Here is a 19,577-nt window from a genome sequence, read left to right as displayed (position 1 = left end):
AGGCTTTGCCTCCTTTGTGTGATTTCTCTTTCCCTTGTGGTGTGCTGTTTCCTTCTTTTCCCTTTTCTGTCATGTTCTTTCTTCCTCTCTTGCTAAAATCCTCTCACATGCCTTCCCACCTTTCTCATGCTTTTCCTTTCTTGCATGCTCTTTCCTGTTCACTCATGCTTTCAGGCTCTTGCTAATGCTTTCCCCCTCGAGCTTGCTACCTCCCTTTCTCTTGCCCTCTGTCCCTCTCCCGCCTGAAAATCCTCACACTTTCTCTATCTTCCCCTCTCTTTCTGCATGTTTCCCTCTGTATCACACGCCCTTTCCTGCTGTCTTGGATGTTCATGCCCTCTCTCTTGAATGTGCATTCCCTCTCTCCTGGGTACACTTAGCCCCTCTCCTTTGCTTTCTTGTGTGTCCCTCTTGTGTGTGTCTTCTTTCTCTCACACATCCCTCTCTCTGTGTCAGTGTGCTCTGCTGCAGTCCCCCTCTCCTGCATGCCCTCGCAGGCAGTTTTCACCTCTCATGATTACAGTTTCTCTCTCCCACTGTCTGTGTTTTGAGTTCTTTTTTTCCAACTCTCTGATGATGTCCCTTTCAATCTCATTACCCTTTCTCTTATTTTCCCCCTCTCTTTTCCTGTTCTCCTCCCAATTTCCCTATCTCACCACCCAATCTCTTCTTTCCCTGTCTCCACCTCATTTCTCCTTCTCTCCTTTTTGCTCTCCCTTTTCTGCCCCTCTCCCTTGAGCTCCCTCTCTCAGATACACCTTCCCTCTGGTGGTTTCCCTTTCTCACACACTTCCCCCCTCAATCACATGCTTTGCCCCTCTCTGCTGGCCCCCTTTCCTCCTCCCCTCACATAAGCGATCTCTCTCTGTCACACCTTGTCTCTCTGGCATAAGCTTTCTATGGTGCCTTCTTTCCTCGCTGTCTCCCTCTTTCTCTCTTACCTTCCCAGGTTTCCTCTCTTGCCCTCCATTCTCTGGAATATGCTTTTGTCTCTCTAATGAGCTTTCTCACCCTGCTACATTGGTCTTTCCTTAACACTCCCACCCCGCTCCCCTGCCTCCCACCCTGAAACCCTCTCTGCATTCTAGCTCTCTTGCGTGTTTGTCAGTTCTCTCAGTTTCCCTGACTCTTCTTTCTCATGCTTTCTTGCTTTGCTCTCTTGCAGTTTCTCTTTCCTTGTGCATGCTTTTGCATCTTTAATTTGTGCTTTACCTCTTGTGCATGCTTTTAGTCTCTCTCATGCTTACTCTGTGTATTCTGCTCACTAGCATTCATCATCTCACTGTCATACTTAATAGTCTTCTCATTTTATTTGTCTTGCTGCCCCCCGTCACTTTCCTTCTAAAACAGTCCCCCATTTCCTCTGTCTCCAACACTCCCTCTCTTTTGCTTTGCCTCTTTCTCCCACCTTCTGCCCGTTTTCCTCCCTGGCAGAGAGCCTTCCACTGTTTCTCAAACTCTTGCACATGTTGAGCTCACAGGCTCTACTGCCCACCCCCTCCTTCTGTCTCTCTCATGGTCCCTCCTTCTCCCTTGCAGTCCCTCCACCCCTCACTCTTCCCTCTCACTTCCCTCCCTCCCATCCTGGCTGGCCCTCAGGCTCCCCGCATAAGTGCCCCCACCCCCCTTCTCCCATTCTCCCCTCCCTCTTTGGCTGACTTCCTATCAACTGCCCACATTTTCTGTCACCATCTCTCTCCTTAACACGCCTTCCTCTCGCCTCTTGCCACCATGTCTTCCTGCGCCTCTCTCACTTATTGTCCCCCTTCTGTCTCACTGCCCTTCCCCTCACACTGTCCTTCCATCTCTCTAGCTCCTCTGTCTCCCTCTGTCTCATGGTCCCAGTCTTTGTCAGTGCTGCCCCCCTCGCCCTTTGTCTGTCTCCCTGCCCATGCTGTTCTTTCCTTTCATGTTCTGTCCCTTCTTCCTCTCTCTGTGTCCTCTCCTCTCTCCCTCTCTGTAACTTCCTCCCCTTCTCTCAGTTGCCATCCCTCTTTACTCTTGCTGTCTACTCCCCTCAGTTCTTCTCTCCCACTGTCCCTCCTGGTCTTTAGCTCCATGCATAACTGTTCCCCCTCCAATCTCTCACTCGCTCCTTGCTGTACCTGCCTCTCTCCCTCTCATTGACCCTACTACTCACTGTCTGCCTTACTTTCCGATTCATTTTCCCTATCTTGCTCCCTGGCCCCTCTCTCTCCTTATCCCAACATCTCTTTCACTGCACTTACTTTTCTCATGCTCACTTTCCCTCCCGCTTTCTTGTAATTTCCAGAATTTACACTTTTCCTCTCTCATCTCTCCCTCTCCCATTCTCTTATGTCTCTGTCATGCTCCCTCATTTGTGTGTTGTCCTTTCTTAGACACTTTGCCTCTCCCACAAGTGCTTTCTTTGTCTTGCACATGCTTTGTGTCTCTCTGGCATGCTCATTGCCTCTACTGCATGGTCTTTACATCTGTTGCACACTTTTTTCCTCCCTTGAATAAGCTTTCTCTACCTGCCTTACAAACTTTTTGACTCACAGTCACCCTGTTATAGCCTGTCTCAATTTCTCCCTTGTGCTGTCCTTCTGTTGTGCATGCTGTTATGTGCAACCAGACAAGCTTCAGCTCTTGCACACTTGCCCTCTCTCATGCTTTCATTCTCTCAGTTCTGCTCCCTGTTGCATTTTGCCCTTCCTTGTGTCCTTCACTCTGACTACACAAATGAGAGGGTTAGCATATGTATCTCCTGCATTTCCCTTTCAGTCCAGTGCTTTCCTTCTCCTGTGCTTTCCCTCCCCACAGTGTGCTTTCCTCCTCCTCGTGTGTGTTTTCATTCTGTCTTGCATGCATGCACGTTCCCTGTCTGGCACCTGCTTGTCCTGCCTGAGCTTCACCTTTGCGACCTGTGCTTTCCCTTTCACATGGTTTACTTCTCCCTCCATTCTGCACATAGGAATTCCTTCTCTCTGGTGCACATGCTTTCTCTCTCTCCCTTTCCCTCTTTCTCATGCACTTTCTGTTTCTCCCCACCACACTGTATACTTCTCTCACTCATGCTTGTGCTTTCCCTCTCTTGTCCCTTTATTTCTCTCACCCTTTCCCTCTCTCTCACACTCACACTTTCTTGCATGTTTTCTCATGCTTTCCTCACGTGGACTCCCTTGCTGGCATGCTTTCCTTGTCTCCTACTCTTCTGCATATGCTCTTCCCTACCTTTACTGCATGCTTTTTCCTCTCTTATGTGTGCCTTCCTTCTCTCATTTTTTCTTTTTCTTGTGGGTTCTCTCTCAAACACATTCTGTTTCTCTTCAGTACTTCACTGCCTTTAATACTTTACCACATGTTTCTCTTTTTGTGGAACAGTCTCACAGTCTCTTTTGCTTGTAGGTTCCCCCCATCAGACATACCCTCTCTTTTCCCCCCCTTTCACTTGCTCTTTCAATGCCACTCTTCTTCCCTCTTGCTTAAACTTTCTGTCCCTCTATCACACTTTCCCTCCCTCTCATTTTCTCACGCTTTTCTTTCCATGCATGCTCTCATCTCCTAGCGTGCTTTCGCTTCTTGTGCATGCTCTTCCTTTGTTGCATGTGCATTTCCTTTTGTCTGTGCCAGTTTTCCTTGCTCACTCTTGTTAACTTTACTCTCTTGTGTGTGACTATGCTTTCCCTCACACTCCATTGGTTTTTCCTCCTCCCTGAAGTTTTCCCTCTGTTGCATGCATGCTTTCCTCCTCTGTTAATGTATTTCCTCTCTTTTGCATGTGACTTTCCTCTCTTGCATGGTTTCCCACACTTGAGTTTCTTGCACCTTCAGTCTCTTCGTTGTCCTTTTTGCTCTTTCTTACTTGTACTCTCCTTCTCTTGGACACATTTTCCCTCCTTCACGCAAACTTTTCCCTCCTTCCTTCATGCTGTCTTCCATGCTTTCCCTTTCACTTGTGCACTTTCCTGTTCTGTCACATGCTTCCCCTCTTTCACCTGCACATTCTGTCTCTAATGAATGAACATCTGTTTTTCCATACAATCCCTCTCATATCTCATCTGTTTTATCCTGCCTTTCCCATTTCTGGCACCTTTCCCTTGCTCTCTCCTGCTCTGCTCCCTCTCTGTTGCACGATTCCCCTCTCGTGCGTGCTCCATTTCGTCTTCTCTCCTCCTTTTATGTGCACTTCTCTCATTTGCTTTACCTTTCTGTCCCTGGCGTGCCTTCCCTCTGTCAGGTTCTTTGGATTTCTCTCACACACTCTCAGTCACAGTTTCCTGCCCTAGCATGAGCCTTTCCTGTCTCATATACTTTTTCACTACCTCATATGCACTTTCACTTGTTTGCTCAAGCCACCCTTGTCTTTACTGTGAAAGCTTCTTCCTTTCATGCTCTCTTGAGCATTCAACATCTGTTCTCCTCTTATGCCTACTTTCCTCTCAAATACTTCCCTTCTTGGTTGAACTTGTCTCTCTTGTGCTCTTTGATTCCTTCTCACATGCTTTCTCTTCATCCCTATTGTGTAAGGTTTCCTTCCCTCTCTTACATGTTTTACATCTGTGTCGTGCATCTGTTCCTCTCACTATTGGACACTCTCCATACTTTCCAGTTATTTCTTGATTTCTCTTTGCCTCTGTCTTTTGTGCATTGCTGTCATGCACCGTTCCTGTATTGTGTGTGCTTTCCTTTCCTCTCTGGTACACTTCCACTCTCTCTTTCATTGGCCTTCTCTCATGGATGCAATTCTCCTGTCGTTATCTCTTGCTTGTTTTCTTTTAGGCATACTTTACCCTTTCTCTGTCACAGGCTGTATCACAAGTGCTTTCTCCCTGTCTCATCGTGTTCTCTTTTTCTCTCTTGCTGTTTTCCGACTCTGCACTTTCCTCTGCACTTCACATCACTGATGTGTCCTTTTCTCTCTTTTTATTGCGCTTTGTCTGACTTGCACTTTCTTTTGCTGTGACTCTCACTTTCCCTTCCTACCTTCCACACTTAATTTGTCTTGGGCTTTCGTCTTGCACACGCTTTCTGCCCTGCATGCTGCTCCCTCCTCATGCATCGTGTTGTACCTCTCGTGTCCACTCTCCTTAATGACTGTGTGGTTCCCTCTCCTGTGCACTCTCTCCAGTCACCTTGGGCATTTGCGCTCACTTGCACAGGCACGCTGCCTCATTCTCTTGCATGTACTTTTTCTCCTTCCTGTGCTCACCCACCCTTCTGCTCTTTTCTTCTTTCTTGCAGAAAAGAAAGGGCTTTTCTCTCTCTCTTGTGTATGTTCTCTCTCTTGCATGCTGTTTATAGCTGTCAGGGACTTTTTGTGTGTCTTTCATGCAATTTTGTCTCATGTACACTCTTTCCCTCCCTCTCTGTCACATTTTCTCATGCTTCTCCTTGCATTCTTTACCTTCCTCACATGCTGACCCCCAGTGCATGTTTTTACTATCTTGTGCATGACATTTCTTGATTTGTTGTGTGCTTGCTTTCTTACTTGCTTGTACTTTCTCACTCTTGCATGTTTCAGACTCTGATCTTCTGTGTTGTGCAGGCTTTCTCTCACATGCACTTTCCCTCTGTTATGCATTAACCCCAGTCCCCAGTTCAGGACCACACAGCCATTTGTTTGCTTCCCTTCCAGTGAGATTGGAAGAGAGAAGCAGAAGGACAAACGTGAGGAAACTCATGGATTGGGATAGAGACAGATAGAAACAAAGTTGTGCAAAAAAAAGCAAAACAAGGAATTTGTTCATCGCTTCCCATTGGCAGACCGAGGTTGTGTAGACACTTTCCTAGAAAAGTAGGGCCTCAGCAGGCCCTCAGGGTTATTTGGGAACACACACTGTAATCACAAAGATCCCTCTTCCTCCTTTTTTTCTCTCAGCAGTGCTGAGTACAACATACTGGCTATCCTGTTGGTCAGTTGAGGTCAGCTGTCCTGGCTGTGTCCTCTCCCAACTTCTTGTGTACACCCAGTCAGCTTACTGGGGGCGGGGAGGGCAGGGGAGGGGACAGACACACAACAGCAGGAGAAGCTGTGAAGGCCTTGGTGATATGCAAACAGTGTTCAGCAATAATTAAAACATCATCAGTATGTTATCAAAAATCCAAAACACAGTGCCATACAAGCTGCTATGAAGAAAGTTAACTCCATCTCAGACAGACCCAGTACACACTCTCACTTGTGCTTTAGCTCTTAAGAATTCGGATCTGTGGATATGTGCTTTCCCTGTGCATGCTTTTCACTCCATCTTACACTTTCTCTCTTACTCCCTTGCTTGTTCCCTCATGCTGTCTCATTTTACTGTTTGTACATTTCTTGATTCTGGGGCTTCTTTTCCTTGCATGCAGTTTTTCTCTCTTGTTTTTCTTCTCACATACTCTTCCCCTCTGTTTTGCAGCACTCTCTAACAATTCACTGTCTTATGCTTCGTAATGCTGTGTGACACTCTTGCAGTCATGCTTTACCTCTCTTTCTCTCTAACTTTTTCATTACCTCTCTTTTGTTCTTTCCATCTTTAATGCATTCCCACTGTCTTGCACAGTCTTCCTTTCTTTCCAGCATGCTTTCCTCTCTGTCTAGCTTATGGCCATCTTCTGTCATGTGTACGCCTTCCCTCGCTCCTTTTTGTTACTCATGCTCTCTTCTGCTCTTTTGTGCACTTCCACCTCCATCTCACATGTGCTTTCCTGTTCTTGGGTTTTCCCTCTCTCACAGGCCTTAGCTCCTCCCTGCACGTGCTTGCTTTTTATTGTGAATATTGTGCCACGTTTCCTCTCACTTTCACGCATGCTTTTCCACTTTCTTGCATACACATACTCACTTGTGCATTCCCTTATACTTGTGGTTTCTCTCCTACATGCCCACCCCACCATGTGCTTCTGCTCCTTAGTGTGTGTCCTCTCTTGTGCACTTCCTGTCTCAGCCTTCCTTGCTTTCCTGATTCTGCAGATTTTCCTACAGAAAGGTTTTACTGTGTTTTTCCTCCCTTGTGTATGTTTTTTTTCTGTCCTGTGCATTTTCTCCTTTGCAGTTTCCCCGTGTTTTGCTCTCACTGTCTCATTCCTCCTCTCTTGCTCTTTCCTCCATCTTAATTTCTCAAACTTTTCCTTGTTCTCTTGCATGCATTTCCATTCTCATGCTTGCACCTCATCCTCTCATATGCTTTTTCTTGTTCTCAATCCCATGTGCCTTTTTATTATGTCTCTTTTTCTTTTGCTTTCCTTCTTATACAATCTTTCTCTCTTGTGCACTTTTTGCCCTGTCATTCTTGTAGCTCTCCTATTCTTTCATCTTTCTTGGAGTCTTGATCTTTTTTCATGTGTGTCTTGCACACTTCCCTTTTCTGTATTGTGTGCATTCTTTCTTATGTATCCCTTCTCTCTCTGCTACACTCTCTTTTGTTGCTTCCTCCCTCCATCTTGTGGTTTCCCTCTGTCTCTCAGTGACAGACTTCCCCCTCTTTCTGATACACTTTCTTGCATGTGTGTTCATTTATTCTCAGGTATGTCCTCTCTGTCTTGCATGGTCTGGTCCACTTTTTCTTTTCCCTTGTGCAATTCTGCTTTCTTTCTCTGTCACATGATTTCTCTCCCTCTGTTGTGGCCTGACCTCTGTCTTTTCTCCTTTTTTCCATTTCTTTGTTACACTTTCCCCCTCTTGCATGTTTCCCCTTACACACTTGGTCTCCTCGTTTGCCTGTTCTCTCACATGCTTTCCCCCTTGCTCTCATTGTGTGAACTTGGTCTCTCATATATACATCTCCTACTGCACCTGTGCATGGTTTTCCACGCTCATATGTGTGTTTTGTTATTCTTGCAATTTCTCTCTTGCTCACTCCTTCCCTCTCAGTCTTTCCCTGTTCTCATCTTGCTCGCTTGGTTCCTTTCTTTTGCTTTTTCCCCTCTGCTTTGAACTCTTGAGCCTTCCATCTTTCTCATGTGTGTATTTTAAGTACTCTTTCCCCCTTGTTCAAATCTCCCTCTCTTGCACATACTTTCTCCCTTTCTTACATGCTTTCCTGTTATGGTGGTTTGGCCCTGGCTGGAGGCCAAATGCCCGCCAAAGCCACTCTCTCACTCCCCTTTTCAGTTGAAAAGGGGAGAAAATACATATTGTGAGGCTTAGGAGTTGAGATAAGGTCAGAGAGGAATCACTCTCCAATTAGTGTCATGGGCAAAACAGAGTCAACACAGAATTAAAGAAAAGTAATTTATTGCATTACAGTTACACACCCAGTGAACCGGAGTCGGGTAATGAGGAGTGTGGCCAGGTCTTAAAGCACCTTCCCCCCACCCCTCCCTTCTTAGCAGATTTAACTTCATTCATGATATTACTCCCTTCTTCCCCCCTGCAACATGGTGTGGGGAGGGGCAGGGAATGGGGAGTGGGGTTCCTCACGAGTTGCTTTCCTCTTCCAGATCTTAACACTTCTACTTCCCCCCACCCCTCCCTTCATTGCAGACTTTAATCATAATTTCACTCCCTTCTTCCCCCAGTCACAGCCCGGGGAAGGGCAGGGAATGGGAAATGGGGGTTTTCAGTCTGTTCCTCCCAAGTTCTTTTCCAAACTTCTCCAGCTGAGTCCTCTCTATTGGGGAGTCATCTCCTCACCACGTGCCTCAGCACGGTTCCCTTCCATGGGGTGCTGACCTTCAGGCCCAGACTGCTCTGGCCTGATCCCCCCCAGAGTCATAACTTCCCCATCAAACCTGCTGTGGTGTGGTTCAGTCTCTTCACAGGCTGTAGATGGTCTCTGCTCCCTGTCCTTATCCATGGGCTGTGAGGGGACACCCACTCCACCATGGTCTCCTCCATGGCCTGCAGGGAAATCTCTCTCTCCTGCACCCGGAGTGCCTCATTCTTCCCCCTGTCTCCTCCTTCTTCCCTGGCCTTGGTGTCTGCACAGCCTGTTACATCTTCTCACTCCCTTCTCTGGTGGCAAAATGCACCTGCCTGCAGTTTTTTGCTCCTAAATGTGATTCCCAGAGGCGCTGTGACCATCACCTGGTTGGACTCGATGATCTTCAAGGTCTCTTCCAGCCTTGTTACTCTGTGATTCTGTGATCGCTGATTGGCAGCAGCAGCTCTGGCCTTGAATCAGCTGATGTTGACTTTCTGGGGCCTGCAGAGAGCTTCCAGCTGCTGCCTGCTGGAGCCACCTTGGCAGCACAGTTACGCAAAACTGCGACGCTCTCCATGTCTGTTTTTCGCTCTTACCCTTCCTTTCTCTTGCTCTCTGTTTCTCTCCTTATGTCTCTCCCTGTCTCTCTTGTCTTCTCCCCATGTACTTTCTGTCTCCATCTCTCCCTTTTTCTGCTGCTGTGTTCCTCCTCTTCCGGTCTCTGCCCTTCTGTCTCTCCCCCTCTTTTGTCCTGCTTGTTCCCTGTACTCACACCCTGTCTCATCACTCACTCTCCCTTTCTCTTACTTTTGCGTATTTTCTCCCTCACACTTCTGCTTCCTCCCTCTCCCCTCCCCTCCAGCACCCTCAGCTGTCTGCTCTTCTCTCATTCCTTTTTTTGCTCTCAATCTCTCCCTCGCTATTACCCTCATTCTATCTGCCTCCTTTTCTCTCTGTCCTTCTCTCTTTCCAACTAATGATGTTCACATTTTCCTTAGAACTGTCTTTTTAAGGTTCCTTGGCCACTGAACATACTCAAACTGCAAAGTAACATCTGCAATCATCTGATAGTTGTGCCCTGTCTGTTTACTTTACATTTTCGGTGTCAGAGCTAAGATTAGAATTACAATATCACAAAAGCAATGGGATGAAAAATCTTGCACTGATTTTTCTGCATCCCCTTCAGCTAGATTCCAGGGAGGATGAGAGTCTGCAGCTAGTATACCAAGTATCTTCCTGAAAAATCAAATTGGTCTTAATTTCTTGACAAAGTGAAACCATTTTTTTTTTACTATTAATTTTGTGCTTTATGGTATTAGCATTGTTCCACCCATTGTGGAAATCCTAGGGTTTACAGATCCCACTGTAATCCATTTTGCTTGCAAATTCTTTTAATTCTGAAACAGCAATTTTCAGATTGAAGCACAGTGCCGACTTTATTTCTTCTCTACAGTTAGTAAGGGCTCCATAATGGTGCTGGGTTCTCAGTGGATTATATTGCTGCTCAGGCAGGAGCAGGGCCATTCAGAGGGACACTTCTGGAAAGTGAGGACCATATTTGTAGATATTTTCTTACATACTTCTTTATTGTAGAAATGTTTCTAGAGGTAGTTGGTACTCTTTGTTGTTAATGGCTTGCTTTTACTGTTCTTACTTGCAGGGCTTTTTTCTTTTTCACCATTAATTTTCTGTCTTTCTCTGTTCTGTGGCCAATATAAGCTGACAGCTTGGTTTTGGTAGCTGTGTATAGGACTGTACCTAGGATACTGTCCTTCTGCATTTATCCAAGATTTTTCTGTCTTCTCACACCTTTTCTTGAAGTGCACAAGTTCTTCTCAAATGTGTATGTTATTGGGGTGGCAGGAGTAATTTGAGGAGAGAGCTGTTACTTTAGTTAAGTCACAAGTTTAAAAATAGTTACTGTAATGGAAAAATACAAGAAAAATGTGACTGCTCTCAGTGCAAAAGAGTGAGCACTGCTTCACAGAGCCATTGAAAAGCCCAGGTTGGAAGTGACCTCAAAAGATCATCATTCCCTTTCATGGGAAGGGGAGTCTCAGTGAAATCATCTAGCATCCTGTCCAGTCAGATATTGAAATTCTCCATAGATGAGTACTCTACCATTTTCCTAGGAAGATTGTTCCAGTGATCAATTGTTCTCACTGTAAAAGACTTTTTTCCTATTCTGAGATGAAACCTCTCCCAGTGTACCTTCTACCAATGGCCTCTTATCTTCCCCATGTACCTGGTGAAGAGAGCACCTCTGTCTTTTTTGTAGCCACCTTTTAAGTACTGGAATATGGTGATTAGGTGTCCCTGAAACTTCTCCAGGGAAAAGAGATCAAATTCCTACAGTCTTACATTGTAGGATGGAGTCTCTAGCCCTTTGATTATGTCCAGCCCTCCTCTGAACCCTCTCCAGACTGTCTGCATCTTTTTGGAATTGTGGGGACCAGAACACAGTGCTCAAGGTGTGACCTGACAAGCACTGAGAAGAGTGGGATGATCACATCTCTGTCCCTGCAGATGCAGCCTGGGACGTGATTCACCTTTGCTGCTGCAGCAGCACTCTGCTGACTCACGTTCAGCTCGTTGCCCACTAGCACCCCCAGGTTCCTTTCAGCAAGGCTGCTCCCCAGCCTCATAGATTCTAACCTGTTACGGACCTTTGGTTATTCTGCCCCAGGTGCAGGACTTCACACTTGCCTTTGTAAAAATTCATACAGTTCTTGGTAGCCCACTCTTCCAGCCCATCCAGGGCTTTCCCTTCTGACATGTCCCCCTCACAACTCAGTTTAGTATTGTCAGCAAACTTAGTGAGGATGCTTTCGGTCTTACCATCCAGATCGTTGATTGGTATTGAGCAGATTAGGGTCCACCTCTCCTGTCAGTCCCTGGGGGGCCTACTTGTGACACACTGCCAGCATGAGTAAAAGCCGTTCATCACCTCCTGCTGACTGTGGTCTTGTTGGGAACATTCCTACCAACGGTTAAATAATTTCCTACCCATTATGTAAATAATACGTACCTCACCTCTTTAGAAATGCCTTGTGACACTGTTCACATGTCCTGTTAGACTGGAGTATTCTAAACTGGTAAATTTGAATTTAATTAAGTAACACAGTAACACTCTTTTTAAAGTCTCTTCAGAGCCTTCCTGTCCAGACCAATCGTTGAGTGCAGTTTTTCTTTATACCTTTAGCTACGATAACAAAGGGCTGTTTGCGTACCAAGGTGGGCAGGAAAGCTTGTGGATGCACATTAACAGAAAATCGAACCATAAGCTTCCTTGTTACTCCCTGCGTGTGTTTTACAGATATTAAATGCTTCTACCGGAAGTCTTCAGAAGTGCTAAGTGGATTTTGGAAGAATACTCGCAGAAAATTGACTAATGCTGGGCTTTGAAATAATTATGATTTGTGTTTTGCTTGTTAGAAATTTTAATGATTTGTTATATCCTTTTGCTTTAAAGTCTGAGCCTGTGTCAACAGGAATAGACTGATTCTACTTTTTTTGGTTTTCTTGGAACTGAACAGAGTAAGGCGTGCTAAGGATTAACCCGAACAGAGCCTTACAGGAGAGCTTGAGTCAGTGGTGACACAGGCAGGAACAATCCCTGCAGCATATAGACCACTATGGCCTGCCACAGAAGCAGTAAGGAAAAACATACCAAGCAAACTGGATTTAACGCAGATCCTGTCTTTGAAGAATGGCTGGAACTCCGCAGCAGCCATCATAGCTTATATGGAGAAAGCCAGTTTCCCGAGTCAAGGGTTCCTACTGAAAAGTAGTACCTCCTTGGTGGTGGAGAAATCTAAAGATTACATGGCCGTGTTGCCTGGAGAGCGGTTTAGCATCTCTGCCTGCAATCCTGAAATAGACATGGGTGTTTGAGCTTGTGAAGTGTTTTCCCTGTGAGGGAAGGTGTGGACTGATCAAGGGAAGCTGAAAAGCAGAGAGTTTCTGGTCCTTTGTAAGTTGATTGCCACAGGATCAGTGTTTAAGGAAATGAGCATGTTCAGGGGATGAATTGGATCTAGTGGACATCTTTCCAGTTAGGTTGCCAACACTTTTTGGAGTATTTCTAAAGGTACACTTGATTTCTTGCCCTAGCAGTTAAATGGTGATAGTAGCCATTCGGTGGCTGTTCAGACCTCCTGGCTCAATGCTGGCGTGATCGGATTCCTACTTCCAATCTAATGTAAACCTTTGTTAGGTATCCGGTTTAGGAGTTCCTCTGGGACCATTCTCAGAGACCAAGCCTAATGTAAATAGGATGAAAAGGAATCTGAAACTTACTTGATTTATGCCCTGTGTCTTAGGTAAAGCTCAGTTCTAAGCAGCTTAGAAAGTAGAGGATGCCAGTGAGCAGTTACCTGTGCTGGGTGACTGAGACTGCTCCTCTTTCTGACAGGAAGCTCCCAGCACAACTGATGATGCCAGCAGTGAAAACAGGGAAAAACTGTTGATATGAACCTGTTTTTCTGCTCTTGATGCTGAAATGAAGAGAATTGAAGTTTCAGGTCTTAATAGCCTTCTAGAAATAAGTCTTTATAAGAACCTGCTGAACCCTATACATAACCTCAGTCCACCATGTCATACTCCACAGATGCTTGGTCTTGACCAGGTGGTTGCAGCTTCTCCACCTTCCTTCCTGGGAAGGAGGACACACAATATCCATGATTGTAGAATGTACTTGATAACCCTTTCAGCTTGCAGCTGCCCTTTTCAACATCTGCCCATTGATAGGGGTTGGTGTCAAAAATTATGACTCTATAGATTTAATGGTGTCCTGGTTGATTGTCTGTACCAGAGCAGATCATCTTAATTTCCAAAGGCCTCGTGGTTTCCTTGGATCTGCTAAAAATATAAAGTTTTTTTCAGTGATAATGCAGCGTTGTACACTGTAATCTCAGATAGCACTGTAAGAATTACACTAGGTATAATTATACTAGTTAGGGCATGTAGGAAAAACATGGAAAATTTGTTCTTACTGCTAAACTAATTGATATTTGCCTAGATTAGAGGAATTTCTTATGGACTGCAGGTACTCCAAGATTCCACAGACAGATGTGGTGAAATAAGAAGATCTTGTTTCTGACTGCGACCTTGTATTAATACACACAGGACAGGTTAATGAAGTGACAACTGTTTTTCAGGCAGCACTAAACAGGAAGTTCTTGCAAAATGAAACTGCAGAAAACCTAGAAAGAAAAGTGCCACTAATATGGTAAAAAATACTAATACAGTACAAATTGCCTTCAGATATGCAAATTCAGTATCCTGGATAAGAGATAATTTAAGCAGTCATATTTAGCTAGAAAAGAGGAGCTGGAAGGGCAGAAATGCTGGAGGATGAATTTTGAGATGATTCAGCACATTTCATACTGAAACCCTCCAGGGATGACCCTTCCCGCAGTCCCAGAAAAAAGATAATCCTGGGGTATTCCCCACTCACGTGCTTGCATGTTTCTAAAATGTTTATTTAATACAGTGGGTTAGAACAAGGGTCGGAACAATGTAAAGTAGTGTATTTTAAGATTCCTTGAGAAATTATTTGTAGGGCTCTCTGTAGAGGCTTTTTCCCTTGATTTTTGTACTACAAAATGTGTGCCACCATCTGCTGAGTATGCTTTATAACTGGGAGACATGCTTCCACAAAAAAAAAAGTTAGCTTTCTTTCATGTTTTTGGCATCATATTTTTTTCTTTTTACATATCTTGCATTATCCATTTTAATAGCACCTTAGAGGCGGATTCAGAGATGAAAGATTTGTTGACAAACCATTCGCAATTAGGATTTAGGAGATCCAAAGAAGCTGAAAACCTATCAATAGCACAATTTCATGGCCATATTTTTCTACATGTTAAATATTCAACTAAAAGACAGGATTTTTGTTGAAAGCCTAGTGTTTGCAGTCTATGTATGGCATGTACCATGATGCAAACCAGCAGTGTTCTTTGCTTCAAAGCTCTCCAAAGTCATTCTTTTTTCTGGATCTAGCAATCTTCAGCATCAATCCCGCATGAAGTTTAGATATGCTGTGTCATCTTTTACACATTCAGATTTCTCATTAAAGTCCCTAGAAGCTAATTTGCTAAATGAGTTCAGTATTAGAGGCTGGGTACTTATTTTTATAACTCTTGCATTATGCTGAGGCCTTAATATTGGTCTGGTTCTGTCGGAACATGAAGATAGTACGTACAGTTTACATGCCTCTATCCTAGTCTTCCTTAAATAAGAAAAGGCATTAACTGCTGCAGGGACAGTTTGATATGGAGTAGTTAGATGTTGGTGTTTTGCATGTGTGCTTCTGTTGCCTTCTCAAAAATTGCACTGCTGCATTATACTGTGAAACTGCCCAAGATTTCCTTCTGCAGGTAGGTGTCTATGTTTTGTTAAGAGATGGAGCGAGTGCTGAGACCTTTTGGAAGTCAAGGTATTATGTAGGCAGAAACCAGTTCATTATTAGTAGTATATCAGGATACAGAAAGAATTTTACCATGGTCTTCTTGACTTGGGATTTCTTTCCTAGTCATTATAGTATGAAAATGCAGAATTTAAGTGTTAATAGTAAAGATTACTGTGTGCTCTCATTCCAGTATAAAATGTTTCTAAAATATTATGTCTGCCTAATTTTTGAGCCAAAGGAGTGAACACACAGAGATTCAATTCAAAATAATCTTCTAGGCAGTTTCTTCATAATTAAAAAAGAAGCAATTTTAAAAAATTTAACACTATGGAGTTATGATGAGGAGCCTTCTTACAATAGGGTACTAACTGTATTGTTAGGTGAGCACAAGTTAGGGGAAAAAAGATATGAAATGAAATGTAAATTGAAAATGCAGAGCTCTTGAAAGACTTGGGTGTTTTAAGCTCATGGACCCTTCCACTTACGTCTTTTAGAATTCTCCTGAAAATCTCCTTATTGAACTTAATAAATGTGATATCCCCAACCACTGATAGCCTTCATCTGGCTGGTCTATCAAGTACATTTTTTTACTCAAGAAAAATGTTTTAAAATTGCCTGTTTGCCTATCTGACTCAAAACCCATTTCCTGTGTTTATTCAGTTGTATCATCTAACTACTACAAATACTGTTTTTAGTCGTATCGGCATGAAAACAGCTAAAACTGAGTGAACTGAGGTTTGTTTAATCCTTGTCAACAAAATCAGTTATTAAACATAAAGCTGGATATTTACACAAGCTCACTGAAGACTAAGATAGTTATGCAGAAGCAGGGAGCAGCCTAGTTGACTCCCAAGTCACAGTTTCCTTGGCTAAGCAGAGAGGAAAATGTTTTGGTGGGTTGTTTTTTTGGGTTTTTTTTGTGAACTACACGTATGTTTTGTAGTCATTCACACCTGCTGTTCTTGGCTATTTTTCAACTCTGCTTTCATCACCTGCTCTTCCTTCCACTGAAAGCTTTGGGAATTTTGCTTTTGACTGTGCTGGAAAACAGGACTATATCCTAATTATTTTGATTTTAAAATAATAAGTTTAATGGCTTATGTAAAATACTGCATTCTGTAGCTTACTTAGTCATAAGTGACTAATTTACATCTCACAGAAGTGCTAGTCATCTTAAATTTTTATTACTTGGAACAAGATCAGAATTAAAAACCAGGAGGAGCAGAACAGATTCCCAGATCAGGATTTCAGTGTAAATAATTTCTGCTTTTTGTCAATGTGTTCTTTTGGGAACGGATGATGTAAAATATTTTGATGGGGAGAGGAAAATGTTCTGCTTATTATTTCAGTGGAATAGCTTTACTCCTTCCTCTTGGCTGTACAGGTAAGCATCCGCCTGCAGTGTGGGTTTGTCTCTGCACACGTGGCTTGGGGAAAGCGGACGCATGCAACTTGGTGTCATTGCTGTGAGCTGGCACCTCAGGAGAGGGGGAACCATCAAAATGCAGAAACCCCTTTCACTTCCATTTTCATCTGACTCCTGTCACCTACCCGAATACCTCGGTGTGGCAGCTCTGGACCACGTGGGTTAGATGCAGAGCAGGCATTTCTTGCAGAACAGTGGGCTCAGCTGAGCTAAGCTGCCGTGACAGGAGTGCAATGCGTTGCTCATGTAAGCCTGGGAACAGGCTGTTCTCTGGAGACTGTTACGTTAGCTGGCTGTGCGACAGTTTTGTGCTGCTTTGTGCCATGTTACCAGCCGTGGGCAGCAGCCTACTCTGGCAGGTTTAATGCCCGTTCACAAGGGGAGCAGACTCCACCCCATTGTCCCTTGTGCAGGCTAGGCAGCTCTGTGAAGAATACTGAAGTCTTTCTTCTCCGCCTCTTGCAATCCGGATTCTGTGGAAAAAGGCACTGGAAGGCTAGCAGGAGATGAAGCTGTCTCAAAACTGCTTAATGCAGACTTTAACAATTAGAACAAAGTACATTAAAGCACAGAACCTTCCAAGTTTGAGGCGAACTACTGGGTGTCCCTATTGTGGTGACAGTTGCTGGGCTACCACTTAACACGGTTACGCTTACAGGATATATAGAGGTGATAAAGACGAGCTTTGTTAGTTGCATCCTTCCATCAGTAATGAGCTTTCTAACACAAAGTGGAGATCTGTGAGTATTCCGTGTGATGTGAAGTAATGCCAAAGAGTGGAGGAAACTTGGATGTCTTCACTAAGTTTGCCTGAGAATGAACTTCTCTGTTTTTGTCACCAGGAATTCAGCAGCAGTGGGCCACGGTTGTTTCTGCTACGCTCTAATGCGCTCGATTCCAGTGGCCCTCTACATTGTCCTGGTGACGGGCCTGCGTTACCACCTGTTCATATGGAGCGTCTTCTCACCAAAGCTACTTTATGAGGGAGTGCACGTGTTCATCACAGCCGCTGTCTGCCTGTTCTTCACAGCCATGGATCAGAACCACTCTGACAAAGCACAGGATCGAAAATAAGTGTGCAGCGCGCAGTTCTGCATTGTAGCGTCCAGCATGTTGCTGGAATGCAAGAAGCAAGTGGAAGAATGGAAAGTAATGGCTTGAAATTGTTCAGAATCGGAAGAACAACCTTGTTCATTTAAAGTCAAAATCGGGATTTGAAGGGCCTTCCCTGTTTTAAGACTGGGTTTGTTTTAAAAATGTTGAATTGAACTAAACTGGGTTTTTATGGATAACTTTTGTTCTATAGCTGTCATTATAGCATTTGCCAAATAGCAGGATGGCAATATTACATTATTTGAATTTAAAAAAGTACATCTTAATAAAAACACAGACCGGTGCTCCATGTGCACTGAAAAAAATCTTCTGCACATACAATCTTTTTACTTTACAGGATTCTTAAAATATGCAGGATTTCTTGGTACTGTTCACAAGATCTTTATATTTGTTAGCTTTGGGGTCTTTTGGTTTGTTTTGTTTCTAGCATGTGCATTAAAATTACAGTTACTGAATTATTGTACAAATTTCCCAGGTAAAATATTTGTTTGTTTGTTTTGCAATGGCAGCATTTCTATTTAAAGGCTGTGTTTTCTTTGTAACAAGAGTGCAATCATTATTTGTAATGGATTTCAATCTGCACCTCAGGCACTGGGTAAGGAACGCTAATGGGCTTACAAAGTAATGAATCTTCTGTGGAGTCCATTCACTGCTCAAACGTTGTGTTTCTTTTTATTAATGTATAAATATTAAATCAGGTAGGTGGCAGCTGCACTGAACATTCGATTGTGTTTTCCACACTAGGGTAGACAGTTATGAGCCCCAAGCAGGAAACTAATTTACTGGGCTGGGTTACCACCAGAATAAAAGGTGTTTGCATCACCTTCTCCCTAGTGACCTGTCTACCCACCTCACTTGAATGCACTGTAATTAATTCCTAACAACGTCTTCCTTGTTTCTGTCAAGAAGATACACATTGATAAGTATCGTGAGTATCAGTGTTCTTTATGTGAGTTCTTTTGCCTCATATTTTTGTTGATGTTAGCAGCCAATAGGATTAAATCTAAATATATTCGGGGTGTAGTAGAAGAGAAAAATAAAGGGAGCTTTAACCTCTGTTTTAAACCTGAAAATAAGAAGCTTTTAAGCCCTATATAGGTGACACCACATTTGTTAAGATCACTGATGTACTTGTCATCTAGTGTTTCAGATAGAGCAGATCCCCAAAAGTAGGCCTTTGGGTTTTATACATTAATATTGGGCCATCTTGATCACTAATAATGATTTTTTTTCCAACTGTAAAACAAGAGAATTTTCAGTACCCTGGCCATGGATTGTTATTCACTCGGAAAAGAGACTGTGGGACTTCAGTGTCGTTCCCGATCACCTGTTGGAAGTTTGAAAATTAAATACTTCTAATAAATTGTTTTTCACTGATAAATACGCAATATTTAAATATTTGTGAATGTTGTACATATTTACTATTTTCATAATTCTCAATATTTTTCTGGCTACCTGTTGCCTAGCAACCATATGGGGATTATCGACATCTTCTCTGTTTGCTTACTTGGTTAATTCCTAAGCAATCCTCCCTAACGTTCATGCAGAGTATGTTCATAAGAGATTTGACTCAGAGAGAAAGGGTACTGATACAGAGACTGAAGAGGTGGAGGGGAAGCTGCTTTTGGGCTACAGAAACAATGTGGGGTGACATTCACAAGATCTTTCATTCCTTCTGATATTTTTTTATGTCTAGTGTATGTCTTGGGCATTTTGTCAAATACTGGAATTGAAACCAGCCTGTGTGTATTGAGGTTGTATTTCTTCATATTTCTTAGTTAAACAACCATCGTGTCCCCTTTCTCCTTTGCCCGTGAAAGATGTCTGGACTGAATCCAGTAGAAAATAAATGGTTTGGAATATTTAGTCGATAGTAACATGTAATGAAAAATTAAATATAAAACAGATAAAGCTCTGTTATATTGGTCTTCAAGGCCAGGAAAGGAAGGAAGAAGGAGGAACTTAGATTGGATCACTGTCTTAACACCTGAGTTTGGGTAATTCTTTAAGCTAACATGGTGCTTTCAACTTCAGAATTGCCATT

General features: G+C 43.5%; 1 protein-coding gene across 1 annotated transcript in view; it reads left to right on the top strand.

The window, feature by feature from the left end:
- The window catches only part of PIGG (phosphatidylinositol glycan anchor biosynthesis class G (EMM blood group)), a gene marked incomplete at its 5' end in the record, with an annotated part of 87,054 nt that extends 68,812 nt beyond the window's left edge, over positions 1–18,242 (top strand). The window contains one exon of the mRNA XM_084278416.1: positions 17,263–18,242. Coding sequence (XP_084134542.1) covers positions 17,263–17,494 — 232 coding nt within the window. The 3' untranslated portion in view covers positions 17,495–18,242. The remainder of the gene's footprint in view (positions 1–17,262) is intronic.
- Positions 18,243–19,577: the final 1,335 nt, after the last annotated feature.

The sequence above is a fragment of the Gallinula chloropus genome (genome assembly GCF_964237585.1).
Source record: "Gallinula chloropus genome assembly, chromosome: Z".
NCBI lineage: Eukaryota > Metazoa > Chordata > Aves > Gruiformes > Rallidae > Gallinula > Gallinula chloropus.
Note: the sequence above shows the minus strand (reverse complement) of the source record. Positions and strands in the feature narration are given on the sequence as shown.